This window comes from Onychostruthus taczanowskii, unplaced genomic scaffold, assembly GCF_017590055.1.
Source record: "Onychostruthus taczanowskii isolate IOZ18803 unplaced genomic scaffold, ASM1759005v1 scaffold126, whole genome shotgun sequence".
Classification (NCBI taxonomy): Eukaryota; Metazoa; Chordata; class Aves; order Passeriformes; family Passeridae; genus Onychostruthus; species Onychostruthus taczanowskii.
This window is the reverse complement of record NW_024498418.1, coordinates 755,861-782,980: the sequence shown is the minus strand read 5'-3', so window position 1 is coordinate 782,980 and position 27,120 is coordinate 755,861. Positions and strand designations below refer to the sequence as shown.

The 27,120-nt window shown below is 60.3% G+C and overlaps 3 protein-coding genes across 9 annotated transcripts in view; 1 reads left to right on the top strand and 2 right to left on the bottom strand.

Moving 5' to 3' along the window:
- Nucleotides 1-12,655, top strand: part of SNPH (syntaphilin) — a 13,650-nt gene extending 995 nt beyond the window's left edge. For 3 of the 7 annotated variants that reach the window (XM_041396164.1, XM_041396167.1, XM_041396166.1), the window contains 4 exons: nucleotides 6,562-6,638; nucleotides 7,386-7,586; nucleotides 9,161-9,310; nucleotides 10,143-12,655. In XM_041396164.1, the coding sequence (XP_041252098.1) occupies nucleotides 6,562-6,638; nucleotides 7,386-7,586; nucleotides 9,161-9,310; nucleotides 10,143-11,274 (1,560 nt within the window). In that variant the 3' untranslated portion in view covers nucleotides 11,275-12,655. Of the gene's footprint in view, nucleotides 1-6,561; nucleotides 6,950-7,385; nucleotides 7,587-9,160; nucleotides 9,311-10,142 lie in introns of all 7 variants that reach the window. The other 4 variants (XM_041396163.1, XM_041396161.1, XM_041396165.1 and 1 more) reach the window with 3 other exon arrangements.
- An 84-nt stretch (nucleotides 12,656-12,739) lies between these two features.
- SDCBP2 (syndecan binding protein 2) lies at nucleotides 12,740-17,485 on the bottom strand. Its single transcript, XM_041396168.1, has 8 exons — nucleotides 14,842-17,485; nucleotides 14,646-14,721; nucleotides 14,303-14,406; nucleotides 13,974-14,135; nucleotides 13,577-13,752; nucleotides 13,337-13,508; nucleotides 13,121-13,212; nucleotides 12,740-13,037 (listed from the first exon to the last, which is right to left on the bottom strand). The coding sequence occupies exons 1-8, from the start codon at nucleotides 14,893-14,895 to the stop codon at nucleotides 12,983-12,985; spliced, it is 891 nt and encodes a 296-aa protein (XP_041252102.1). The 5' UTR covers nucleotides 14,896-17,485; the 3' UTR covers nucleotides 12,740-12,982.
- A 106-nt stretch (nucleotides 17,486-17,591) lies between these two features.
- Nucleotides 17,592-26,790, bottom strand: FKBP1A (FKBP prolyl isomerase 1A). Its single transcript, XM_041396147.1, has 5 exons — nucleotides 26,655-26,790; nucleotides 26,501-26,548; nucleotides 20,489-20,601; nucleotides 19,625-19,777; nucleotides 17,592-18,596 (listed from the first exon to the last, which is right to left on the bottom strand). The coding sequence occupies exons 1-4, from the start codon at nucleotides 26,782-26,784 to the stop codon at nucleotides 19,649-19,651; spliced, it is 420 nt and encodes a 139-aa protein (XP_041252081.1). The 5' UTR covers nucleotides 26,785-26,790; the 3' UTR covers nucleotides 17,592-18,596; nucleotides 19,625-19,648.
- Nucleotides 26,791-27,120: the final 330 nt, after the last annotated feature.

The following is a 27,120-nucleotide window of genomic DNA, read 5'->3' as shown; positions in this document are numbered from 1 at the left end:
GGGGGGGGGGAGGCGGGGGGGCGCAGCCGGGTCTGCCAGCGCCGCTCCGCATCGGGGGTGGGGGGCGGGAGAGGGGGGGTTCCCGGGGCACAGGGTGCTCGGGGCGGGTCACGCATCGGGCCCGCAGCACACCCGCATTGCGTGTGCCAGACCCCCGCGGCACACACCAGACCCGTACTGCTGCAGCAGAGCCCACGGCATGCGCTGGACCCCCACGGCACCCACTGCACCCATGCCTGACTTACCAGACCCGTGTCTTATGTACCCTGACCCACACTGCAAAGCCACCTGGACCCCCACCACACCCACCGGTCCTGCTTCACAGCCCTGGACGCATGTGACATGCACTAGACCCAAACAGCAGCATCAGGCACGCATTGCACTCACCAGACCTGCACTGCACTCGCCAGACCCACATCTCATGCACCTGACCCACTTCACGTGCACCAGACCCTCCCTGCACACCCCAGACCCACATTACATACACCGGACCCTCCCTGCATCCCCAGTCCCACACCACACCAGACCCATATCTCATTGCACCAGACCCTCCCTGCAAGCAGCAGACCCTCACTCTAAGTACCAGACCCTCACTGGACACCCCAGACCCATATTTCATGCACCAGACCCTCACTGGACACCCCAGACCCACATCTCATGCACCAGACCCTCACTGGACACCCCAGACCCACATCTCATGCACCAGACCCTCCCTGCAAGCACCAACCCCATGGCACATGGATCAGACCCACATCACGTGCACCAGACCATCCCTGCACACCCCGAACCCTCCTTGCACGCCCCAAACCCACATCTCATGCACCAGACTCTCCCTTCAAGCACAAGCCCCATATCTGCTCATGCAGCATCCCAAAGTGTCTCCGGCACCATGGGGTATTGCAGAAGCTGGGGCTGCTCTGCAGTTGACATTTTATTATTTAATGGCTTCGTGCTCCGTCTCTGAAGGGACACAGGAACACCCCAGCGGGTTGATGAGCCGGGTGCTCTGTTCTCTCCTCCCCACAAGGTCAGCGCTGTGGCTGTCGCACAGAAACCCACTGCTGGCTGCCTGTTCTGCTTATAAAATCCCAGTGTTCCCACCCTCTCTGGGCAACAGGCGCGTTGTGCTGTGACCGTGTGCCAGGCGATGCAAATCCTGGTGTCCGGGGGTCGCAGGGTGGGGGTCAGAGGGGCAGTGCCCACGCTCCCATCTCGGAGGAGCTGCAGCGGGCTGAGGCAGGAGATGTGGTGTGTGGTTAAAGTAGGCCATTCCAGCGGTGTGGAGAGCAGGGCTAATCCCCCGGCACCGCCGTCATTCCCAGCCCTCGCTCAAGGTGGATGGTGCTTAGGGGAGACCTGCTTCCGCCGCGCCGAGGCACGGAGGGGAGGCGGAGCTGTTGCACTGGAAGCTGGGTTTGTCTTCCAGGTTTTTTGCCTTTGTATCTCGAAGGAGTGGGCTGTTCCTTCTGCTTCACACAGCTCAGCTCGGCTCCTGCCAGAGCACCTCTGCAGGATGGGCTGTGCAGTGGGATGTCACCTCCATCCCATCCTGCTGACCTTCCTGGCCCGGGGTGAGACCACAGGGTCTGCATCCTGAGTGTCCCACTCCTGCTGTCATGCTGCTACAGCACTTGTCATGGAGCTCTTTTCCCATTTCCCTTTGGCTTCAGAGTCCCCAGCGAGAGCCCAGCCTTCACCTTCTGGTCAAGCACCTTATTTTCAGTTGATGAGGGCTGGGAATTGCCACCTCCCCATTTGGAGTTGCAGCCAGGTCAGCTGGAAAAGTGATGAGCTGCATAACCCGAGCTTTCCAAATGGTGTCTGTTTTCCTGTAATCTCTGGATGTCAACTCAGCGTTTTATAACAAACAGGAGAATAAAAGGAGATGCTCCTGCCTTTTGGAATGGGATACAGGCACTCTTAGCAACATTGATTTTTCTGGTGGTGTTGCATAAACACCCCATGGGGTTTGTCTCTGCTTGTGCCCCGAGCACTCGGCTCTGCCCTGAGCTGGATTTAGCGGTGGCTTGGGCAGTGCTGGGTTAGCAGTTGGATTTGAAGGTATTAAAGGTATTTTCCTACCTAAATGGGTCTGTGATTCCATTATTTCCCTCTGCCTGGGACCCAGGTGAAGCTTTGGGATGAACCCATCTACACTGGAGCAGAGGCTTCCAGCCTCTGGAGATATTGCCACATCCTTGTAATCTTCTTGGAGCAAAAGCAAAACAATCCCTGTATCCCAAAAATCCCCCGTGGCAGGAGGAGAACATAGTTCTCATGGATGTTTGCCCCCAGCTGCCCAGGTGGTGGTCCCAGTGCTGACCCCTTCCTGCACCAGGACTCCTGCCAGCCCTGGCTGCTGGATCCTGCTCTTTCCCATTTGACCCAGCTGTATCCCAATCCCTTTTCCAGTGCAAGCAGTCCTGGCCTTGCCACTGTCCAGGAACAAGGGCTCTGCCCCACATCAGCTGCTGCTTGTTGGCCACATCCAGCTTATTTTTTTTGTGCTTATTTTTAGAGTTTAGAAAAGCAGAACCGATGTCAGGGAGGCAGGGTAGGACTTTGGGAGCCCTTTTTGTCCCCTGGAAATACAAAGCTGTGGTTTCCTTCTCCATGTTCCCTCTGCTTTTAATCTTGCTCATCCTGGGAGGCTGAAGGTCCCCCCGGGGACCCATGGGGACACCACGGCTCCTCTCCCAGGTCTCTGCAGTGGGTGAAGCTGCTCTCAGACGCTGGGGCTCTGTGCCACCATTGCCAAAGATTCCTCACACAGGATGTGCCAAGGGAAACACAGGAATCCAGCAGCAGGCAGGATGATGGGAGCCTGGACAAAGGAAGCAGTGAGCGAGAAATCCAGGGAAATGTGGCAGCTGCTGGCACAGCAGTGTTGTGCTGAGGGCTGACACTGGCAGTGAGCTGCAGGCTCTCACACCTTCTCTCATGTTCCCTGTGGGGATGGGGTGAGCTGGCAGCAGCTGGATCCCTCTGGATCCCACAGAAGCTGAGCTTTGGAAGCTGTTGGGAGCAAACTCTTGAGCCTGCAGCCATGAAACCCTCAGAGGAACAAGCTGAGGAACCATTGGAGGCTTCACTGAGCCAGTGATGAGGGTCTCTCCAGAGTCCTGTGTCCCTGTTTCCCATGTGGAAGCATCTAGGAAGGGCCATACCTGCCCAGCCTGCTTTTTCCATCACTGGCACAGCCAGGGGATCCAGCAAGGAATGGGGAAGTGGCAGGATTTGAGGCAAAGAAGCATCTCTGTGGGGCAGTGTTCCAGCTGAGCCTGAGGAAATCTTCCTCTGGGGCACCAGGGTGAGCCCCCACTCTGTCACTGCTCTGCCATCCGTCACTGTCACAGTGTGATCAGTAGCTCAGCAGGAGCTGGGCACCCACCAGAAGATGAGTCCTGTGGTGTCACTCCCCTGGGACAGTGGCAGTGTGGGGGACTGGCCGTGATTCTGCATCCCAGCTCTGGATCCTCTTTCTCATGCTGTAGCTCCAGCTGTTTCCTTAGCAAGGCCCATTGCTTTTATTTATCAGGAATTCTCCAGGCTAATTCCACTGCATGGAACAAACCCTGGTTTGTGCTGTTTTTTGTAAAAGCTCTGCCCTTCTGCTCCACGTGTGCTGGAGCCTCACAGGGAGTTTTGGTGTCAGCAGCACCAGAAACCTGCTGGTCTTTGCAGTGGGCAGTGTCCACCCTGCTCAGGCCTCAAGGTGCATTTCAGGGGATGTGCAGGGTGCTGGACCCCGGGTGGGCACCCTGCACATCCACACCAGGTGGTGTGCAGGGCAGTCTCTGGATCTGGTGTAATTGGGAGTGTCAGACCCTGGCCCCTGCTGGCACTCCCAGGTAGGAAGGGCAGACACGGGGGTGCTGTGCTGAGCAGGGTCCTGCTGCTCCCCCACTGTGGGGACAAGCCAGTGCCCCCCAAGTCACCTTGGTCTTGGTCCATGAATTGCCCTGACCGCCCCTGCTGTGGAGACAGCTGAGAGCTGGTAGAGAAGAGGAGGCTCTGATGAGACCTTCAGAGCCTCTTCCACTGTCTAAAGGGGTTCCAAGAGAGCTGGAAAGAGACTTTGGACTAGGACATGGAGTGGCAGGGTACAGGGAATGGCTTCCCACTGCCAGAGGGCAGGGTTAGATGGGATGTTTGGAAAAAATTCTTCCCTGTGAGGATGGTGAGGCCCTGGCACAGGTTTCCCAGAGAAGCTGTGGATCCCCCATCGTTGGAAATGTTCAAGGCCAGGTTGGACAGGACTTGGAGCAACCTGGGATAGTGGAAGGTGTCCCTGCCCATGGCAGGGGGTTGGAATGAGATGGTCTTCAAGGTCCCTTCCAACCCAAACCATTCTCTTTTTAACCCCCTGCTACAGGCAGGGATGCCACCCACCAGACCAGGGTTAATCCTGGATTTCCCCTTGCTTTCCTGGTGGGGCTCCATTGGTGCTGCAACTGCTCATCCTGGTCCATCTGAGGGGGTAATTCTGAGTGCAGATCTGTAATTTCCTCTGCCTTTAGTAGCCACATATCATGTGGGAAGGTGTGTGTTCAGCTTTGGTGCTGAATCTGCCCACCCTGCCTGTCCTGGGCAGCTTCTGGGCACAGTGAGGCTTCTGAGGAGACTGAAGTGACCCAATGTTCCTTTGGGAATAATGACAATTTATTATCACTGATTAAATTCTAGACACCCTGTGTGCTGTGGGAGGCATTAAGCCTTGGTGTGGGCACTAGGCAAGTCTGCAGCAGTGGGAAGAGGAGGAGGAAATGAGTTCCCCAGACTTGAGGCCAAATCCAGGTGTCCCCACAGAGCCCCACAGGGCTGTGATGCTGGCAGCAGGTGCCTGGGGTGTGGTGTGGGGTGCTCTCAGGAGCCCCATGTGCTGGGCTCACACGTGCCATCTGCAGTGCTGGCACTTGCTGCTGTCAGTGGGGCACAGAGGGACCCCAGCACAGAGCACTGTGGCATGAGGGTGACCTTGACATGAGTGGGGAAGATGCAGGTACAGCTGAGCTGATGCTGGGCACCCCTGGGATTATACCAGATACCACTGGACTGCAGGGAGAGGGTGAGGAATCACCCCTCTCAAATCTCCCTACATCCCTGCTCGAGAGCTGTGCTGCAGCCCATGAGGTGCTGCTGGAGGGTGACAGAGAATCCTGGAGGATGCTCCTGCCAGCCTGAGGCCACGCACGGCTCTTGGTGGATGCTGATTCACGCTGCTGCAGTAGCAGAGCTTGCTGCCCACTTGGGAGCAGTGATCCAGCAGGACAGAACACTGCCTTCCCCTGCCCAGGTCATCTCCAGGCAAATCCATCCCAGGTGGGAGCAGCAGGATCCCCAAATCCTTCTTGCAGTGTCCCCGGGGTGCTGGCACCCCTCTGTCATGGGGCGCTGTGCCTGCTGGGGCTTGGGACTTCACTGCACCAGTGCTCTGGGATTTTTGGTGCCTGGTTTGGAGATCAGGGAGCAGCAAATCCTGGGCAGAGGAGGGACCTGGGCTGGCCAGTGTGGGCTTTGAGGTATCCTGGAAAAACAATAACCTGGGGTTGCAAATGTAGAAAGCTGCCCTGGGGTGAGCTGGATGTGCCCCCTTCCTGTTCTGCCTCCCCTGTTGTCCCACTCCTCGCGCTCCCCTGGAGCAGGGCCAGCAGCATGGAGTGTTTCCTGTCACCCATCCATTGTCTGTTGGCAGGTCCCATCTCCTGCATGGCTCTGCCAAAATCTGAGATAAATGCTGGCATTGTGAATAGGTCTGGGGATGGGGGGCTCCCCGTGCTGCCCCCATCCCTGGCACTCTCTGGCAGTCTGGGAGCACAGTGGGGATCCCAGCGGTGCCATGGGGTGCTGGGCAGGATGCGGGTGCTGAGCAGATGCTTCCCTCACTCCCTCACATCCTGCGTGTGCCCGAGGTGCTGCAAGCCTCTGGATCTGGCCTATTTATTTACAGGAAAGCGGGCTCTGTGTTTCCCTAGGGATTAGCAGCTGCTGCCTCATCATGCAGGGATCTGTTCTTCCTCACCTGATTTCACTGCTGAATGGGGGATTTGCACTTAATTAAGGAAAAGCAGGCACGAAGCCCACTGCAGGGAGAGCTGCCTGCCCGGGGAGCACCATGGCTGGGTCAGAGCCCTTGTACCATCTCTGCCCCCAGTAATGCCCCCACTGCAGGCACTCTGTGTCCCTGTGGCATTACCCTGCTTACTGACAGGGATGGGGATCTGGGAGCAGGGGGCAGTTTGTCCCATGATGGGAAAGGGGCTGCAGACCATGGGCAGGCATCTGCTCTGCTTCTGATCTGCCTTTTAAATTAAGAATACCCTTGCTCACAGGATCCTGGTGGGAGCACAGGCATGCAGCATTCTGGCATTTCTGTGCTATGGGAGACAAGTGGGAAGCACAGCCCAGATGTTCAGGGCGTGTTGTCCTCATCAGTCCCTGTACTGGTGGCCCTGGGGACTATACTGATGCCCTGGCGCCAGGGCTCACCCCACAGGGGCCCCATCTCATTCAGGGCCATTTTCCTGCCTTCACCTGCTCTCTCTGTTCCTTTGCCTGCAGTTCCCTGTGCCCAGGAGCCGTGGCACTGTGGCCATGTCCGTGCCGGGGAGCAGACGCGCGTCCACAGGATCACGAAGGTGAATATGCTTCAGCCTCTGGCCTCGGGACTGGACAGCAGCGCCTGCAGCCGGGATGAGACGATCCCCACGATCCCCACACCTCCACCACCAGCTGCCACTTCGCAGCACGAACCCCCAGCCCAGCTTTCGGGGGTTTGCATGGCACTGCCCGCTGCACAGCACTTCCCTGTCCGTGCATGCAGCTCCCCGAGTGCTGCACGCCCTGTCCCTCTGTCCGTCTGTGCCACAGCCAGGACCGACCCCTCCGTCCGTCCAGGCGAAGGCAGGCAGTGGTGGAGAGCACTGGGTTGGGGCAATGAAACTGGGAGGTATGTTAGCCCTTGGAAAATGTCTCCTTGAGCTGAATGGTAAAGAGAGAAAAAGAGGGAAAAACATTTATTCCCCTGCCAATGTCTCCATGACCTGGACTGCCGTTATGGAGGTGCAGGCCCGGCGTGCGCAGGGAGAAGAGGCAGAGCTGCCCGCGTCTAGGTGATGCTCTGGCAGATGTGGCTCGAGCCATGCTGGGATCATGCTCCCAGGGGACTCTTATGGGGCTTCCAAGGGGATCCCAGGGGCTCCCAGGGTCCTCAGGGTGTGAGGATGCTGTGCCAGCATCCATGGGCTGCCACGCCAGGGAAGGGGGAGCGGGTGGACATCCCCCCCAGTCCTGCCTTTGTGCCCGTCGCCATGTCCGTGCAATTTTGATCCCTGCTGTTTGTTTTGTCCTTTTGTCTTGTGTGTTCTCGGTGTGGTGGTTGGCAGTCGCGGGGTTTATGGACGGAGTGGCTTTGCCTCCTTCTTTAAGTCTTCAGCGCCCTCAGCCACTCGGCCTGAGACACAGCCTCTTCTCCCTGCCTCCAGGCGCCCCTCGCCCCCCGGGAGGGACACCTACGGCACCTCCTCGCTGAGCAGCAGCAGCAATTCTGGCTCCTGCAAGGGCAGCGACAGCAGCCCCACCCCAAGGTAACCCATCACCCGTGGCCCCAGGGCGGCTGCTGGGTGCCCCCGGGCAGGGGGAGCAGTTCCCCGTGCTGCCGGTGCCGGTCCCAGCGGGGACAGGAGCGCAGGGGCCGCTGGAGCGAGGCTGTGCGCTTGGTGGCCGGGGGAGCCGGAGCTGCCGGAGCTGCTGGTGTGTCTTTAGAGACCCTCACTACCCTCCTCCTCCAAACCTCTCCGCCGCTGTTGTTGTGTCGTCTCCCTCCCTGTCCCCCCGCCTGCCACGCAGGGATCCCCCGTCCTCTTCCCTCCGTCCTGCTGTGGCTGTGGCTTGCACGCTGCGCGCTCCCTCCCGCCGCTCCCGCATTCCAAGGAGCACCCGGATCCTTCCAGACCAAAGGCACGAGGGCAAGAGCTTCGCTTCCATCCCCTTGTGCTGCCCGGCAAAGGTTTGGCAAGAGCTGGTGGCCCCCTGGCTTCTCAGCGGGGAGCTCGGGGTGTGTTCGGGGCACAAACAGCCAGCACGGAGCTGTGGCGTGGGTGCCAGCCCCAGCCCTGCAGGCACAGCAGCCCGTGGTGCACTGCTCATCACCTGCCTGAACCCTGCCCCGTGCCAGCCCCCAGAGCTGGAATCATTCTGGGAGGATCTGAGGGGCTCGAGGGTGACATGGTGAGCAGGTCCCACGCGTGCTGCGGCTGGGGCTGTGGCCTTCCTGCTGCCATGGGGCATTCCAAGGCATGGATGCTTCTCACACAATGCTTCTGGACATGGCTAAAGGCTGCTGGGCTGATGGACACCATGCAGGGGGGCTTTGGGATGCCTCCTTTCCATTCATAGGGAGTTTGGTTCTCCCACTGCCATGCCAGAGCCACTCGTGCTGTTCCCAGCTCTCCACGTGCCTCCCAGCTTGGGGAGCCCTGTCCCTGGCCAGCCCCTGCTCTCTGCACTGTCCCAGACTTTGGGCCAGAAATGTCACTTCATCTGCCCCAGTGCCAGTGGTGGCATAAGGAGGGTCCAGATGTGCTGCTGGCCCAGCCCAGAGCGGATGCTGGATTCCCTGGCTTGCTCCCCATGGGCAGGACAGCCACTACCTCCAGACCTGCTCTGTCCCAAACCCTTTCGTTCCCCATCTTGTGCCTCCATCTCTGGTGGGGCCAATCCCACCCTGGGGTCTCCATCCACATCAGTTGTTTCCAGGAAGGTTGCTCTGGGCACACAGAGACCTTGGTGGCCCTGGTTCTGCTCATGGCCCAGCAAAGTCCCCAGCACACAGAGCACTCAGCACCTGACAGCAGCACCAGTGTGTCCAGGAGCTGCACGCACCCTCTGCCAGGGCACAGCACACAAGACACCCACCCTGTCTGTCCTGCCAGGGCACAGCACACAAGACACCCACCCTGTCTGTCCTGCCAGGGCACAGCACACAAGACACCCACCCTGCCCCTCTCATCAGGGCACAGCACCCTCATGCACCCACTCTGCCCCTCCTGCTCTCAGGGCTCCTTTGGGATGTATTACAAGGCTGCACCCCGAGAACAGGCCTGGGTCAAGCCTGTGCTGACCCTGGCACTGGCAGTGGGTGACATGTGTGTCCCTGCAGGCGCTCGTCCAAGTACAACCTCTGCAGTGACAACCATGGGATAAAGCCACCGACGCCGGAGCAGTACCTGACTCCCCTGCAGCAGAAGGAGGTCTGCATCCGGCACCTGAAGGCTCGCCTGAAGGACACACAGGAGCGCCTGCAGGACAGGTGAGCTCCTGGGAAGGGTGCCAGCACCAGCCATTGCCATCCACTGTGGCAGCTCCTGTCTGGGACTGGTCCTTCTGGGAGTCTCAGTTCCCAGCATGGCACCTTGTCCTCGTGCTCGTGCCCAGGGACTGAGGTCACAGCTGTACCATGGCATGGCTGGCATGTGGGATCTGGCACTGCTGCCCGTCCCACCTGGGAGCTGCAGATTTGGGGACTGGAGAGCCCCACGTCCCACCTGCAGTGGCTGCGTTCTCCCCTCGCCCTGTTTAAGTCCCTGCCATGGTTTTGCTGAATTTCAGCGTCAGAGGGTGGCTAATCCCCATCTGCTCTCTCAGGCTTAGGCACGGCCCCGCCGCCGTGCCAGCTGCCACGCGCGCGCCCGGGGCACCTGCCCATCCCCACGCAGCCCTCAGGAGACCTGGGCACTGCAGCCTCTCGGGGAGAAGGCTGAGCATCATTTGCAGGGATCCCTGAGCTCCCACTGCTCCAAACAGTGCTGCCAGGGGGCCCTGAGCATCAGTCCTGAGGGTTCCTGAGCATAAATCCTGAGAGTCCCTGAGTATCACTCCTGAGGGTCCCAAAGCATCCATCCTTGGGTTCCCTGAGCATCATTCCTGAGGGTCCCTAAGCATCACTCCTGGGGGTCCCTGAACATTGCTCCTGAGGCTCCCTGAGCATCACTCCTGAGGGTCCCTAAACCACTGGATCCATCCCTTGTTCCCAGTTGGGAATGTTACTGGGTGATCTGGTTGCAACCCAGTGCTGGGCACAGAGGACAGGGCTGTCCCTGCAGCCCCCTCAGCGCCGCGGTGGTGCCCTCCCGTCTCCGCAGGGATGCTGAGATCGAGGACCTGAAGACGCAGCTGTCACGGATGCAGGAGGACTGGATCGAGGAGGAGTGCCACCGCGTGGAGGCCCAGCTGGCGCTGAAAGAGGCTCGCAAGGAGATCAAGCAGCTGAAGCAGGTCATCGACACAGTGAAGAACAACTTACTGGAGAAGGACAAAGGCCTCCAGAAGTATTTTGTGGACATTAACATCCAGAACAAGAAGCTGGAGACGCTGCTGCACAGCATGGAGGTGGCACAGAACGGGGCGCTGAAGGAGGAGGGCGCCGGCGAGTCGGCCGGGGGGTCCCCGGCGCGGTCCCTCACCCGCAGCTCCACCTACACCAAGCTGAGCGACCAGGGAGCCGGGGACCGCAACGTGGGGGGCTCGCAGACCATCTCGCTGGACGAGGGTGCCGACAGCGGCTTCGTGGGGATGGAGGAGGCTCCGGGCCACACGGACCCGCTGGAGGTGGGGGGTGAGCCCGGCACCCGCCTGCCCCCCAGCAACACCTACGAGAAGGTGCTGGGACTGCGGAGCAGCGCGGAGGCAGGGGTGCAGGCCAGCTGCATGCAGGAGCGGGCCATCCAGACGGACTTCGTGCCCTGCCAGCCCGACCTGGACACCATCCTAGAGAAGGTGATGAAGTCCCAGGCTTGCAGCTTGGGCAGCCCCACCTCCGCCTGGGTCTCTGAAATGGAAGACACGATGCCCGTCCCCGAGCTCGCCAATCCCAGCGGGACCACGGACCTGATGGTGGCCGAGCCCGACGCCGCGGCTGCCAGTGCCGAGGGGAGCGTCCCCTGCAACCCGGCGGTGCGGCAGCCCCCCAGCGCCAGCCCCTCGGTGGCCATCGCCTGCGTGGCGGAGGAGGAGCTGATGGAGGTGACCGGCTGCGAGACCAACCCTTCCAAGAGCTACTGGAGCCGCCACTTCATCGTGGATCTGCTGGCGGTGGTGGTGCCGGCGGTGCCCACGGTGGCCTGGCTGTGCCGCTCGCAGCGGCGGCAGGGCCAGCCCATCTACAACATCAGCTCGCTGCTGCGGGGCTGCTGCACCGTCGCCCTGCACTCCATCCGCAGGATGGGCTGTCGCCCCGTCGCCAGCCCCTGCCCCGGAGGCACTGCCCAGCCCTGACCCCTCCGACGCCCTCCACCCGCCCCCACGGACCCGACTGCTGATTGTAAAGCCCCGGCGTGGCTCCGGCGGGTGGGAAGGGGCCGAGGGGTCTGTGGGTGCATCGAGGTGTGCTGCCCGCCCCCAGCTGCTCGAGGAGGGAAAGAACTGTTGTTGGAAGAGGGGTGTTGGCACCCAGCGTCACCCCCCGCCGATGGACACCCGTGCCTGTGCCTCTGGCTGCGGGGGGCTGTGGGGCTGCACCCGCCGCGGGGGCTGTCCCTCCATCGCAATTGCTTTTTATTTGTCGCGGGGTTATCCCAGCCGTGCCACGGGCGGGTGATGGCGAGGAGCCGCTGGCAGCGTGGAGCGCTGGGGATGCAGCGGTTCCTTGCTGCAGGTGCAGTGTCTGTCTGTGGGCAGGGGGATGGGGGGTTCCTGTCCAGACACAGGGATCAGCTCCGGAGCGGTTCGGGCCAGCCCCCCATTCCCTAGGAGATGCCTCCCCACACTGGGATGGAACTGGGCTGCAGCTCACGCACGGAGCCCCCCGAGGAAGCCGTGGGCTCTCCCTCCCTTTGCTTTGCACTATATTCACTTTTTTTTGGGTACAGACTGAAGCCCGGCTGTTGGGACTCTGTATGCCGGGGAGCGGGACCGGGGGCTCCTGCGGTTCTGTCAGCCGTGCTGCCGGTGATCCCACCACGTGCTGGAGCTCGGATGCCTTTGCTGGGGTGGGGCAGTGCCGTGCAGGCAGAGCCAAGCCCTTTGCCGCCCCGGCCCACCCAAACCCCCGCTTTGCTGGCGGCCTCCGGAAAAATGCCTTTTTTTTTTGTTGTTGAAACACAAAGACAGCAAGGATTGCTCAGCGGGGCTGTTGGGGCGCGGGACTTGGGGCTGCCCCGGGCGCGCCGCACTCCCACCCACGAATGTCTGTGGTTTCTTCGTGACTTGAACTAACAGTGTTTCCCCCCAACCCCAACCCAAGCCCACTCCCCCACCCGTGGGTGCCACCAGCCAGGTGCCCTGGCAGCCGGTGATGCTCCACACGCCAGTGTCCAGTGGTCCCCAGAGGGGCATGTGCCACATCCTGTGTGCCCCACACTTCCCTGCATCCCCCTTCTGCCGGCTCTGCCCATGCTGGGGGGCAGTGGGGACAGGAACTCTGCCACCAGCACAGCACCAGGTGCCGGGGGAAGGATTTGGGGAGCAGCAGTGTCCAGGCAGCCGGGGCAGATGTAAGCGGAGCTGGGATATTCGCCTCTCGTGCAATGTGTTTGTGGATCTGTGTACACGTCTGTTAGGCTATCCAAAGCTTTGCCAAGAAATAAATGTAACGACTATATTTGAAAGACAAATCTATATAATATATTTTTTAAATACAGAACTGAAAAAGCTGTAACCCCCCTCTTCTTGTTTCCCCTGTCCTGTACTGGCTGTCTGTGGTGGATGTAATAAATGTCGCTGGGTCTGTGTCTGCTTCGGCTGGAGCCAGCCCTTGGCATCTGCCCTGAGGGGGTGGCCCAAGCAGGGACACGGGGACAGTGGGACCCTGGTACAGGACATCTGCCCCATCCTTGCTGAGGAGAGGAGGAACCACCCAGCAGCCACCAGACGCTGAAGGAATAAGGGGTTTTGTGCTAGAATAGCTCCTTTGGAGGTGCTGTGGGGTCCTCTCAGCTGGCCCTCTGGGCTTCCAGCATCAGCTCCCGGAACAGCAGCGATGGTGTCACAGGTCAGGGATGGAGTGGTCCATGGATGACTTCACCAGCCCTGATGAGAGCCTGAGCAGAGGGAAGGGAGGTCAGTGGGGGGAGCCCAGGGGTCCCTGTGGGGTGTGGGGGTCCTTGCAGCCCCACATTCTCACCGTTTGACCATGTGCTCATAGATCACGGTGGGGATGATGGTCAGTGTCACCACGTTCCCAGCCCCTGCCAGCACCTCCATGAGCTGCTTATCCTGCAGGAGAGAGAGGGGGGTCCAGAAGTGCCCAGCTTTGCTCAGTATCCCCCTCCCTCCTGGACTCTCTGGTCACATCCTGGACTCCCCAGGCACGTCCTGCACCCCCAGGGCACAGCCCTACCTTCATGCCGATGACATTCTGGCCGTTCACCTCGCAGATGCAGTGGTGGGTGAGGAGCCCGTTGCGGGCGGCCGAGCTGTCCTTGGCCAGCGACACAATCTTCCCCTTCTTCACCACGATGCCGATGTGGCCGGTGCTGTCCTTGTGCACGGTCACGGTGCGCTGGAAAGGCCTGCGGGGAGAGCAGCGTCACTGCTGCCACCGGCACTGCCACCACCGCCGGTGCCAGCACCCACTCACCTGTCCCGCACCACCATGACGATTTTTTCAGGGTTCGCCTTCTTCAGCGCGCGCTGTGCCTTGTCGCTGCTCCAGCCCGCGCAGTTCTTGCCGTCGATCTGCAGCACCTGGTCCCCGAAGCGCAGCCCCACCAGCGCTGCTGGCGAGTTGGCCTTCACCAGCTGCACGAAGATGCCCTGGGGACACGGTGGAGTGGTGGCACAGGGACCAGTGGCCATGCCATGCCATCCGCACCCTGCTGCGCTGTGGCGCGCCGTGACATTTAATGCCACACGCTGCTGTGTTGTGATACACTGCCACGTCACGCTGTGCTCTACTGTCATGCTTATGCCATGTCACATCATGCCACGACACAGTCCCATGCCGTGCCCAGCCCCATGCCAGCCCACCCCCTCACCTGGTCGACGTTCTTCAGCTGCAGCCCCGTCTTGCCCCGCTCGTCCTTGCACAGGTGGATCTCCCGCACGCCCGGCTTGATCTCTGCCCGCCGCAGCCCCGCGCTGTTCCCGCTCAGGGGGGCGACCAGCTGGCCGGGGGAGGGCCCGGCGGGGGTCAGTGCCTGCGGGGGAGCTGGGGGTCAGTGGGGACAGGGGGACACGGGGCCCTGTGCACTTCAGCCCTTGGGAGTGATGCATCCCTTTCTCAGGCAGGATGAGGAACCAGAGGGACCCCCGTTCTGGCATGGGGAGCCACGTGGGGCAGGGAGCTGCCAGCCCAGACACCTACGGTGCTGTCCTCCGTGCGCAGGTTCTTCTGGATCTCCTCGCTGGAGAGCGCCAGCCCCATGTAGTTCTCCAGCTCGGCTAGGTTGGGGTACAGCACAGGAGGCTCTGAGGGACATACCAAGGGTGGTCTCAGCTCCTGGGGCCCCCAACCCACAGCCATGGCTCCCTCCATCCCAGAAGCCCCCTTGGACCATGGGCCAGCAAAAAGAAACCCCAAAATCCCATCCCCAACCCACTGTGTTGTGGGAGGGGTCTCAGCTGAGCCCCCCCCCCCTCCCCCATTGAGCATCACTGCCCACCCAGACAACCCCTGCACAGGGTGAGCTGATCATGTCCCACCTTACCAGTGCCCGAGGTGAGCTTCGGCTTCTCTGTGACCACTGTGGTGGCAGGGGTCCTCACCCCAGCTGCTGCCTGTGCCTGCCAAGAAACAGGGTGCTCAGTGCTGTGCCCCCCACCCTGGGGACCCTCTGAGGTGAGACCGCACAGGGACTCACTGGGGTCTGCTCATCCCTGTAACACTGCTGAGCTGGCACTGACCTGCAGGACCTGGTGGCCCTTCATGTCCTCCAGGGAGGGGTAGAGCGTTGCCATCGCTGCTGCTGTCTGGGGACAGGGATGGGCAGTTCAGGGACTGGGTTGCCTCTCTCCAAGCATCCCTCCCAGCCCGTACCGGAGATGGGCTGTCACCTGGAGTCTCCAGTGTGACTCAAGGCTATGTCACCAGGGCCACCACCACTTCCTGGTGGCTGGGACACGGATGGCTGTGTGCCGGGCAGATCCTGCTCCCCATGCCCACCTGCCCCACAGAGCCATCCCAACAGCACCCAGACAGGGGAGGGGGATATCCCATGGGAATGGCCCCTCTGCCCCTCATCAGACCCCTCTGCTCCCCATGCCCAGCTGAGCAGTGGGGCCATTCCAGCACTACCCAGACACGGCAGTGAGATGTCCCATGGGAACAGCCCTTGTACACACCATAAATCCCCTCTGCATCTCCTGTTGTGCCCAAGGCTGTGCCTCCCAAACCTACTCAATGGCATCTTGTGCCCCAAAAAGCATCATCCAAAACTCATTGGTAGGTCCCAAATCCAGACCCAGCTCTGAGTCCTGTGGGAACCAGGCAGGATCCCACCTGCAGCCCAGCGAAACCAGCTCTTCCAACAGACAAGAGCTCCCAAGTCCAACCCTGGCACCCCAGACTCACCTGCCAGCAGCTCCCAGATCCTTGTGACACCACCCTCTGCCTGGCTCCGGGGTTTTATAGCCAGGCCCAGCCCAGGGAGGGGCCAGACAGGCTCAGCTGATTGCACCCCCGCTAGGTAGGGCACAGGTGAGGAAGAGGAAGATGAAGCCAACAAAGCACAGAGCCCTGGCACTGCAGGGGTGGGACAGGGATTGGAATGGGGACTGGGATGGCTTTCTGTAGGTTTGGGCATCCTGGGGGAGCAGGGATGGGACTGTACCCCCCCATGGTGCCCTCCCCTCCCCCCAGTGCATCACCTCTCCTGCCAGCCCCAGCATGTGGCTTGGCCCCTGACTGGGCTGCCCCCCACCCCCATTATCCTTCCTGGGCTCCTCAGCCCTGCTGGGGGGGTGAAGGGGGCTGCCCACCGTGATCCCCTGCGTGGGTGGCTGCGCTGACACCTCGCTGCCCCGGCGCGTGGGGCTGACGCGGCCGTGACCAGGATCCCGTGTCCCACACCCTTCCCAACGTCACCTGGGACACGTGCCAGGTGTGGGAGTCCCATGCTGCGGGTGGAGAAACTGAGCCAGCACAGAGCTCAGCATGGGGCGGCCGTGGCATCCTGCTGCCATGGGCCATCACCCTGACACCGGGGGATCCAGCCCTCCAGCAGCCAGCGGTGACATTCTGCTGTTGGCATGGAGGATGCCATGGGCCACTCTGTCCCCAGGGGCTGGGCAGGGGGATGCTGAGGGTGCTCGGGCAGGCCTGGACCCGGTGGCACCAGCCCAGATCTCCCTGGCACAGAGCCAGTCCTACTGTGGAGGCACAGCCAGGCACGTCCCAGCTCCCTGTGCTCCGCTGCAGCGTGCCAGGCCAGGAGGAAGTGTTTTATTTACTGGAGTTATTTTTAGCTGGATGGTGCCCAGCTGCCTTGACCAGCCCAGGACAAGAACAGCCTCAGCACCAGTGGCAGAGAGAGTCCTACACAGACACAGAGGATTTTTTCCTGGAGTCTGTTAATTCCCTGAAACCCTCATCCCCATAAAACCACAGCTGTAAGGACTCACACCCCACCTGCACTCATGGATGCTTCAGGAGCTGAGCAGGGGCTGAGGGCCCAGGGGCAGGGGGCTTCCCTCAGCCTCCCCCCTGCCCTGGCTTAGCCCCAGCCATGGCACTGCCTGGCACTGGTTAATAATTAAAGCAAAAAGCTTCGCAGGAAGAGAAACACAAACTGGCCTCAAGCTTCCACCCAGGAACGGCCACAGCTAAGGACAGAGCAGGGTGCCCCACAAGCTCCGGTTCTGCTTAATTGAGCAGCAATTAAGGGCAGTGCTAATTCCTGCACGGCCCTGTGCAAGCACCACTGCTCCTAGATGCATCCCAATGGCTGAGCTGCTCCTGCCCCAGGGCCACTGCTCCCTCCAGGACCCATTGGACACAAACTTTGCTTGGCAGCTGGGACAGGCTGTGTTATTGATCGTGGCTGTGTTATCAGTTGTGGCACACTGATCAAAGGTTGTCAGCAGAGGAACAAGGCACTGGCCCACAGTGGCGCCTGGGCAGGTCCTACACACACAACACCCACAGCAGCAAAGCCCAAAGCAGGTGATGTGCTGTGCCCTATGTGCCATGTCCAGATTTCAAAAAGGACTGAAAAAAACCCAGAAAGGTGTAAGGAAAAAAAAAAATCCTGGAGCTGCAAGGACCATGGGAACATGCATCCATCTATCATATCCAGTCCAGGTTGAGTCACAGCCACAAGGGCACGAGGCTGTGAGGGCAATGCTTAATAGGTTATGGTGAGGCAATTAATTATGCAAATTCCAGCAGGCCGCCATCATCTCCCCACAGAGCACAGGAGCCCCAGGCACCCTACTGTGCTCCCAGAGCACCTGAGCCTCACACTGAGGCACAGCAGCACAACCCTGGCACAGCACTGCACGAGCCTGGCACTGCACCCAAAGCACCCCATGAGCCTGGCACAGCACCCCAAAAACCCAGAGCAGCACCCACAGCACCCCACACTGCACCCCCTGAGCCCAGCCCCAGCTGTGCTGAGCAACAGACGAGCGAGGGAAGAACCTCCAGGACACAGGGCTGAGAAAAGCCAGCATAAAGCGTTTTTATTGCGATAATAAACTGGATACCTTTGTGCGGCGGAGAAGGAAGTGACCGGCGGGAATTTCTGTTACCAACGGACTGGGCAGGGCAGAGGGAGGGGCACAGGGGACAGCTATGCGTCCTGTGAGACCAGGCAAGCGGCGATGACCAGCATCAGGTGGCAGGAGAGAATGGGCAGGTGTGCTCAGAGCAGGGACAACGGGGGGCTGATGGTTCCTTTCCACGGGGAAGAAGGAGGACAGAGGCATTTGTGTTGAGTTGAGCCCCCACCACCTCCCCTGCAGACAGCACCTTCCCTTTGTCCAGTTTTCCTTTTTCTTTAAAGAAAGCTCCATGCTACGGGATTTTCAAGGTGTGGTGGAGCTCTGGTGGAAACCCAACTCCCTAAATCCAAAAGTGGTCTGGCAGGGTGAAGCAGGGGCAGAGCAGCCCTCCTTTCCCAGAGCAAACCCACAATGCCTGCAGTGATGCTCCCCAGGGAGCAGGGAAAGGCCAGGCTCCCTCGCTGTCCCACTCCAGGCAGAATTCCTATAAAACAATCCTAGTGCTACCTTGCTCTCTGCATCCCTTCAGCCTGCACAACCTCACTCTGCTATGGCTTTTGCAGCAGCAGCAATTTCTGGTTTGGAAACACCATAAATCTGCACCAAAACGAGTAACTAACAGGGTTCCTTTTGTTCAAATGACTCCTATCTAAGGTCAGCCCATCTGCGTGCTACTGGGAAAACGTAGTCTACACCTGGAACAAAAATAAGATTAAGAACTTGACCCAAAAAGAGTTGAGGTTTACGGTGTATAGTTTAAAAAGACATAAAAACACGATACAAGGAGGAAGAGTCAGACGCAAAGCTTAGTGACCAAAGGCATTCAATCAAGGTGTAAGGTTATACAATGAGTGTAGTGGGCTATCAGGAAAAGCTCCGTACAAAGTCATGTGCACTCTTCTTGAAGCTGAGATTCTGGATTCCTCCATGTGCCAAACCTGTGTGGAGAGAGGAGAGGCAGAGTGACAGAGCTGCCTGCTGGACAAGGAGAGAATGTGCCCAGGGCACAGCAGCCTCCACACAAACCACACCAGGCCCTCACAGCAGCAGTCAAGCCTTGATCACAGGGGGGGCACAGTCCCACCCTGCCCACACCATGGGGACCCCACACCCCAGAGCAGAGCCCCACAGAATCACAGAATGGGCTGGGTTAGGAGAGACCTATCTTGCTTCAGCCTCCTATCAAGACCCATCTTGCTTCAGCCTCCTGGCACAGGTAGGCACACTGTCCACTAGTCTAGCTGTTCAAAGCCCCATCCAACCTGGCCTTGGACACTTCCAGGGATGGGACAGCCATAATTTCTCTGGACAGCCTGTGCCAGGGCTCCTCCAGCCTCACAGGGAAGAACTTCTCCCTAATAGCTAATGTAACCTTGCCCTCTGTCAGTGTGAAGCTGTTCTGCCTTGCCCTGTCACTTCAGGCCCTTGTGCAAAGTCCCTCTCCAGCTCTCTTGGAGCCCCTTTAGGCTCTGGAAGGTGCTCCAAGGTGTCCCCAGAGCCTTCTCTTCTCCAGGCTGAGCAACTCCAGCTCTCAGCCTGTCTCCATAGCAGAAATGCTCCAACCCTTGGGTCATAGTCACTGCCTCCTGCCCACACCATCAGCCCCTTGCCCAGGCAGCATGAGAGGCAGGAGAGGGTGTGGCAGCTGAGCCCCCTTGGTGCAGCAACAACACTCAGAACCCAAGGCACAAAGAACTGGCACTACAACACCTCCAGGACATGAACCTGCTCTGCCAGGCTGGGAATTTTGCCTGTAGCACTGTAGTGATCAGAACCCCAGCTCATCAGACTCCCAAGAGCAACTTTTACCCAGAGACCTGCCCTGTCCTTCTCATATTCCCCACTACTGCCCACTCCCCCCGCCCTTGCCTCCATCCCACCTCCCCACACTAGCCCAAGATCAAACACAGGGGCCTTGAGCTGTCCTCAACCCACACAGTCCCTGACAGAAGTTGCCCCTCCTTACCCGAGGACAGGGTACTGGGATGGGTCATTCCAATTTCATGAGCTCCACGTCAAAAATTAGAGTGGCGTTTGGTGGGATGATCCCTGGGTGGCCAGTGGAGCCGTAGGCATAATCTGGGGAGATGGTCATCTTTGCCCGCTGACCAACGCTCATCTGGGGCAGGGACAGAAACACAGGGACATCAGGAGATGGGCACAACTGCCAGGTGAGTGACAGGGGAGGGACACACACCTGTCCGCTCTGTTTTCCCTACACTGGGCAAGAGTACAGACCGAGGCTGCACGAAGCAGAGAAACAGAATGTCAGAGAGAAAAGGTAAGCAGCATGGGCTGGAAAAGGAGCAGGGCTCGAGATGCCCTTCACACAAGAGAAGGCAGGGAATGCCAGGCCATTCCCTCCAGCCATCAGCATCCTTGTGCTTGTGTTGCCAGCACGGCACAGAGTGAGCGGTGTCAGGCGGGCAGGAGCTGAAGCTGTGCTGTGCCCACAGCGTGGGATCACAGCCCGGAGCTGTGCCCACCAGCCCTCCCTCCGCGTGGGCTCCGGAGCCCGGGAGGCCGGAGCGCTCCCGCCGTGCTCCTTCAGAGCTAACTCAGTGCAGAAATGTCACCGCTGAGTCACCGACGTGCCGTAGGTGTTGCTGGGGCCTGGCCCGGCTCCATTCCTGCCAGCTGGCAGGTGGCAATGCAGAAGGTGATATTCACACCCACACCTCCCAGCGCTGAGGGGGTGGAACAGGGGAATAAAATAAAGAAATAATAAAAGAGGGAATGAGCTGCATGCACACTGATTCCTGCCCACGCCGCAGCTCCCGGCGCGGCACAGCCTGGCACGGGGAGCGCGAGGCGGAGCAGCTCCAGGCACCTGAGCGACTCCTTCCTCCCAGCCACGGATCACCTCCTGCTTGCCCATCACAAACTTGAACGGCTTGTTCCTGTCGCGGGAGGAATCAAACTTCTTCCCATCCTCCAGCATACCTGGGGAGAGAGAGGGAGATGGTGATACAGGGACAGAGCCACGCACGCCAGTGTGAGATGCTGTGACCTGGCAGCCCGAGCAGGTGACAGTCACATGGCTCTGAGTCAAAGATGTGTCTCAGCTTGTCCTCCTTTTCCCTGGGAAACACCTGTACAGGAGGGGAAACCCCTGTGGCATCATCCATCCCAGGGCAGGGAAGGATGACACTTAACTGTTTCAGCCCAAAGAGAAGTGCTCCTCTGGGCCAGGACCAAGGACTGGCAGGCAGGGTAGCAGATGGACAGGGGAAGAAAATCTTGCCCACCTTGCAGCACCACCAACTGCCATTTATCATCAGGCAGCAGGATCTGACCTTGTGCCTCCTATCCCACCAGCAAACACACCTCTCACTAACCAGGCTTCTATCTTCAGGCATGCAAAACACTGATGACACTCCAGTGCCCCATCTGGAGGCCGTGATTGGCCTCCAGCCCTGCCTGTGCCCAGCTGATCTAAGCCAAATCCCTCCCAGACCCGAGAATGAGGATGGGGAGAGGCAGCACCAAGTGCTGGGTGCATGTGCCTGGGACAGCCCTCATTCCCCAGCACGGGCTGAGCCAGGCTGATATCCCCAGAGCTAAATATAACTCCCCAAGATGAGCTAAGGAGGAATTTCCTCCCCTCCCTTGCTCCCTGCCTGACCTTCTTGGGGAATCTTGGAGCTGGCGCTGCCTTATAGGAGCAGTAACTCCACCAGTCAACTCCTGTAAGGCAGCTCCAGCTCTACATTAACACAGCCAGTGCCCTGTACAATAAACCCTGCTTGATAAGAGCAAAATTAAACTCTTCCAAAACACTTCTTCACTTCCCAAAACAGCCTGAAAATCCTGGTATCCTAACTGGAAACTGCTATACAGTCTTAAAAAACCGAACTTCCTTGAGATGGCACGGGGCAGATTGACTTCCCTTTGCCAGGGCATGTGTGCAAGGGAAAATGTGTCTGTGAAAAACATGTGATGGAGGAGCTCAGCCCCTGCTTGCACAGTGACCAGAGGGAATGGCACACAGGGACCAGCAGCCACAGAGATGGGAAATGTTGGATGGAAAGAAGGGAATGGGAGAAAATATATCACATTTGCAAGGGCAACAAGCACCAAGACCAGTAGGCTCCTCTCAGGGAGTAGAATTAAGTTTTTAATTTAACAGACAGAAAAAATCCATTGTCCAGCGCGTTGAGCATCAGCTCAGCCAGTCACGCTGCAGCCCTGGACTTTGGAATAGTAAATCTGGAGTTCTCTCATTTCCTCCTTCCAGGATAAACCTCTTGTTGCTGAACCTGCTTCCAGCCCGCCTGGCACTGCTCCTCGCTCCCGTCCGCTGGCCTTGCTCCCGCCTGGCAGCAGGGACAGGGGCAGCCCACGCCGGCTGGCACCAGCAGCGCTGCCTGGCTGCGGCCCCAGCTGACCCCGACTCGGCTCCGAGCCCTCCAGAGCAGCAAGGGGCCGAGGTGGCTGAGGAGGGACAGAGAGGACAGCACTCTGCCACCCTTCTCCCTGGACATCCACCAAGGAAAAACACCAGGGGCCACGCAGCACAACCCCCTGCTTGTCACAGCAAGCAGGGACTACTGGGATGCTCCCAGGGCATCTGCAGCCTGCAGAAGCGCATCGCGTTCGATGTCCTGAGCAGGGAATGCAGAGGCATCGGCAGCAGTGCAGGAGATGCTGCCAACCTTGGACAGGAGTGGATGGCACTGCCCGACTCCACTGCCAAGCTCACCTGTCCCAATCCAGCCTCAGGAAGTGTTTCAGAGCTGGCAGCTCCCCGGCTGCAGAAGAGAGGGACTGATGGACTGTGCTGGTTGCAGCAGCCTGAGGGATCGACCACTCAGCTCTCCCGAACCAGGATGGAGAAGGTCATATGTGGGAGCCTGGCAATGCTGCCCCATCATGCCAGCAGGAAAAACAAAGAGGCTCCAATCCTTCAGAGACTGCATCCTCATCTTAGGCACTTCCTCTGCCCACAAGCCTCCTGGGAGAATTCTCCAGCCCTGGACAAGTATGAGCAACCATTTCCTCATCCCTGCCATCCCTGAGCAAGGAGATAACGAGATCTTAAAGCTATTATGGAGGAAAAGCATCCTCTGGCAAAAGCAGCTACCCCAGCAGAGCCCCAGCAGCAGCAGACAGCCCCTGGCACATGCCAGCTTATCCCAGCCCCTGACAGGGCTCTGTGCTTGTCACTCCCAGTCCTGCAAGAAGGGCAGAGCTCACGCAGGTGGATTATGGAGACCCACTTGCCCTGGCTCCCACCCAGAAGGATTTGAGCCCCCAGAGATCCCAGCCAGTCTACAGACCCCAAGGGGTCTCAGGGAATCACAGTGAGGAAGAACAGAGAGCCCTACAGCTGAGGCTGCAGCAGCCATGGGATGGAGTGGGGCTCTGGAGCACAGCCCCAGCCCCAGCCAGGCAGCGTGGCCCTGCCAGGTCTCTGCCACACTTGGCAGGCAGGAGCTGGGAGACGCCGGCTGCAACGTGCGACTTGGCTCCGGGCCCCCCTGGGCGGGCAGAGGCGGCGGAGAGCAGTGCTGGAGCAGGCAGAGTCAGCCCTGGGACAAACCTGCCGGGTCGGGTTCTGCCGGGGCTGCGGAGCCCCACCCGCACCCCCTCCATCCCCTCCTCGGTGCTGATCCTTGGCACGGCCATTGCCCAGGGGCTCTGGCACAGAGCCAGCCTCCCAAGGAGAGGCAGGAAGAGACCAGAGCAGTGGGGCAGGCACCTCTGCTCCAGCTGGGACAGGATGGAAAACCCTTCCCAGAAGCCCTGGAATACCCAGCATGCTCCAAACCTCTGCTCAGAGCAGGGATGCCTGGATGAGGTTCAATCCTGCCTCCACCAGCACTCCCCATCACTCAAGCCCACCCCATTATCACCCACAGCTGGATGGGGAGAGGGCTCTGCCCACCATTCTTGAGGCATGGCAGGACAGAGGACGCCCGTGCAGGCAGGGAAGGGTGTGCAGGAGACAGAGCTGAGCTCCCACAGCTGCCACAAGCCATGGACCGGCAGTCGCACGCCTTGGGAGGAAACACCTCATGACCACAGGATGTTTGCCGAGCAGCAGGAGAGCATCAAGGGCAGCACCCAGAGCAGGTGGGGGAGCACCACTGCCCCAGGGACTGTGCACAGGTGCTAGGGAGGACAGCAGTCCCCTCAGTGCTATCCCGCTGCAGAAAAAGGCAGGTTCCTCCAGCATCCATCTCTGCTCCGAGCCTAACTCCCTCAGAGACCCCACATGCTGAGTGTGCTTTGCCACGCAGGCAAAGCCATTTGGCCAATCCATGTCAGACTTGTTCCAGTCCTGGCACTCCCCAGAATGACTACAGCCCCCATTTCCCCTCCTGAAGCACAGTGGGGTGCCCACAGTGTCCCCACACAGCCAGTCCCCCTGGCACGAGCACTGCAGGACCCCCAGCTGCCCCGCAGCCCCACTCTGCTCCCTGCTCTGACTCAGAGGGGCTTTGCTCTGTTGGCCCCCCATCCGCATCGTCTCCCCACTGATCCACTCCACACTCTGTTCCATTCCATGCCAGCTGCTGCAAGCAAAGCAAAGTGTGCTGAACACACTGGGCGCATCGGGGAACTTTATCCTTGATTTAGTCCCTTTAAGAGCCCTGCGTAGCAGACTTCACATCAAAGGCTCTTTCGGACACCCCACGGCACAAGCTCTCCACAAAAAGACCCAAGACCTGGAAGGAAGGAGGAGGAACAGGTTCAATTCCACCAGCTCCCCCCATACATTTCCATCTCTGCAACCCCAGCATAAGCAACTGGCATCTCCAAGGAGGTTGGTCTTCTCTCCATCTCTTTCCTCTGCACTGTCCTCCCACACCAGGGCTGTCTGTCCATTCTGGGATGCTCTCAGCAGGGCCATGCCCCATGGTGCAGGAGCCTGGGCACAGGCAGAAGCAGCATCAGCTGCTGGCTGACCACGGTGGCTCCCCACAGTCCCTCACACTTGGATCACTGCTTTTTTTTCCAAGTGTTTTTTACCCAAACCACTGTGCATCCATAACCCAGCACAGGGAGAGCTGCTTCCTGCACACCACAGGCTGGATCTCCCCAGCACGGGAGCAAAGGGCAGCTGGGGATGGAGCCAACACAGGGCTCTGGAAGGAGTCCTGGAGCTCGGCACCTCCAGCACTGCACTCTGCCACCGTCCCTGATGCTGCTCTGGGATCGGTGAGTGCTGCAACCGGGCTGGGAATCATAGGTTTGTAAGGTTTCCCATGAGCCAAGCCCCGCTCCCATCTCTGGCAGAGCCGGCTGCAGGAACTGCGCTGCCGACACAGGGAAATGGCATCAGGGCCTGGAGGTGTTTGATTCCTGCTGCCTGCCGAGGCGGGGGGGCAGGAGCTGCCTGCAGACAGAACGGGGGTGGGGATAAAGGACAAATGGAGACAATAATAACAAAAAAACCAAAATAAAATAAATTAGACAACCTCTCCCATGCGCAGCAGATCACTGCTGCTGGGGAGGGTCCGTTGTGAGCAAGTCACCACGTAGCACTTTGCCTGAAGAACCATGACGTGGGGACAGGATGCTGGTGACCCCCAAACAGCTCTGCCAGGGTGGGGGACGGGGCTGGGGAGAACAGCCAAGCTCCAGCAGCGCCGCAGGAGGGGAGAGCCGGCGCAGGGAGCCGGAGGGTTGGGAGTCGGAAAGGCTGGCAGGCGGCAGGACTGGCCCACCGGGAGCCACTTGACTGCCTGCCAGCCTCTCTTTGTTCTTCCACCGGCGGAGGAAACGGGCCGGCCGGGCAGACCAAGCTGCTTCCTCTCCCTGCTGACGAGGGAACGGGAAGGACGGGGGAGATGGAGGAGCAGCAGATGGGCTGGATGCCCGCCGAGCCCTCCCAGCAGGCCGGGCCCCGTTCTGCAGAGAGGGGCAACCCCAGCCCCCCAAGGGGAGCAAGGGGAGGTGGAAAGCGCTGGAGCGGGAAGGGGAATTGGTTATTAGCAAAAACAGTCACAAATGAGTCATTAACTCGTTTTTACCACGCCAATAAGCCAACACTGTACAAAAGGCAGCCCAGGGGGACAAGAGCCCCCAGAGTGATCCCCAAAGCATTTTTGGGGATCCCAAGGTTGGTTTCTTCCCCCCCCACCCCAGCTTGCAGAAGGCTGCTGGAGGACATTACCCTCCCCGGCTTTGGGGCATCCCCTCATCAAAGCACTACCCCGACCACTCAACAGCAACCTGGTAACCGGCACCGGGGTCCCCCAAAAAAACCCAGGATGCAGGTCTGGGGTGGCCCCACGGGTACCCCTGGTGTCACCCTACAAGGGAGAAGGGACTGGGGCAGGACTGGGCAGGGGGACTGCACTCCTGCAGGGAGATATGGCAGGACGGACCCCACTCTGAAGAAGCAGACCCCAAAAGCTCCCGGGGGGTGACTCGTGGAGTCCATGAGGGCTCCGAGCCTGGCCGCCCCACAGCCCACGGGTCTCGGCTGCCCTGGGACCCCCAGGGCTCCACCCGGGGTGCCCCTGCCTGCACCCCGGGTCCCTTCTGGGTCGTTCCCCGGCGCACCTCCAGAAAGAAGGCTGGATACGTATGGGAAAGGCCCCTTCATTGAAAAGGCTGCGGGAAAGACGGGAACAACGGGACCTCCCCACGGCCACGGGGTACCGACAGGACCTCCATCTCTCCCCCGGGGCTCATCCGCGCCCCCGGGAAAGGCCCCCGGGGCGGCCCGGAGCCCCCTCCTCCCCACGGAGAGCCGCGGCCCATCCAAGCCGCCGCGCCCGGGGTCCCTGCAGGCAGCCGGGGGCGGGGGGATCGGCAGGCCCCGCTCTCCCGATGTCCGGGCCGGTCCGACCCTCCCGCCCCTCCGCTCCCGGGCTCGCCCCGCACTCACCCGTGTAGTGCACCACGCAGGTCTGGCCGCGCTTGGGGAACGTCCGCCCTGCGGGGAGACACGCGCCATCACCCCGCGGCACCGGGACCGGCACCGGGACCCGCGGGGAGGGCAGGGAGCAGGGGTGGGGGGGAGCGGGCTCGCCGCGGCTCACCGTCGCCGGGGGCGATGGTCTCCACATGCACGCCCATGCCGGTGCCGGTGCCGGTGCCGCTCGCACCCGCAGCGCCCGCAGCCCGACGGAGGAGGGGCCGCGTGTGCGCAGCCGCGGCGGTCACCGCCATAGAGCCCGCCCGTCACTTCCATAGATCCCGCCCGACCTTCCATAGATCCCGCCCGGCGGTGCCGCCCTGGCCGCCGCCATCTTCCGCCCCCCCGCCCCGCCGCCATCTCGGCACCGCGCGGTTGCCGGGGGAACGCGGGCCCGGCCGTGAGGGACCCTGCGGGCGCGGCGCCCTGCGCGCTTTGCCCCTTTAGCGCCATTTCCAGCTCACGGCAGCGGGGTGCGTGGCCCACCACAGAATCAGCTAGGTTGGGAAAGGCCTCTGATATCAGCGAGTTCAACCCCTGACCCAGCACCACCATGTCAACTACAGCAGGGCACTGAGCGCCACGTCCAG

Coding starts and splice junctions, on each gene's coding strand:
- SDCBP2 (XM_041396168.1), bottom strand. CDS start 14,895: ATGGCAACGCTCTACCCCTCCCTGGAGGACATGAAGGGCCACCAGGTC. Junction 14,722..14,841: donor AGGGCCACCAGGTCCTGCAG/GTCAGTGCCAGC, acceptor GTTTCTTGGCAG/GCACAGGCAGCAGCTGGGGT. Junction 13,509..13,576: donor GTCATGGTGGTGCGGGACAG/GTGAGTGGGTGC, acceptor CTCTCCCCGCAG/GCCTTTCCAGCGCACCGTGA.
- FKBP1A (XM_041396147.1), bottom strand. CDS start 26,784: ATGGCGGTGACCGCCGCGGCTGCGCACACGCGGCCCCTCCTCCGTCGG. Junction 26,549..26,654: donor GACCATCGCCCCCGGCGACG/GTGAGCCGCGGC, acceptor GTCTCCCCGCAG/GGCGGACGTTCCCCAAGCGC. Junction 19,778..20,488: donor GGGAGGAAGGAGTCGCTCAG/GTGCCTGGAGCT, acceptor TCCCTGCCCCAG/ATGAGCGTTGGTCAGCGGGC.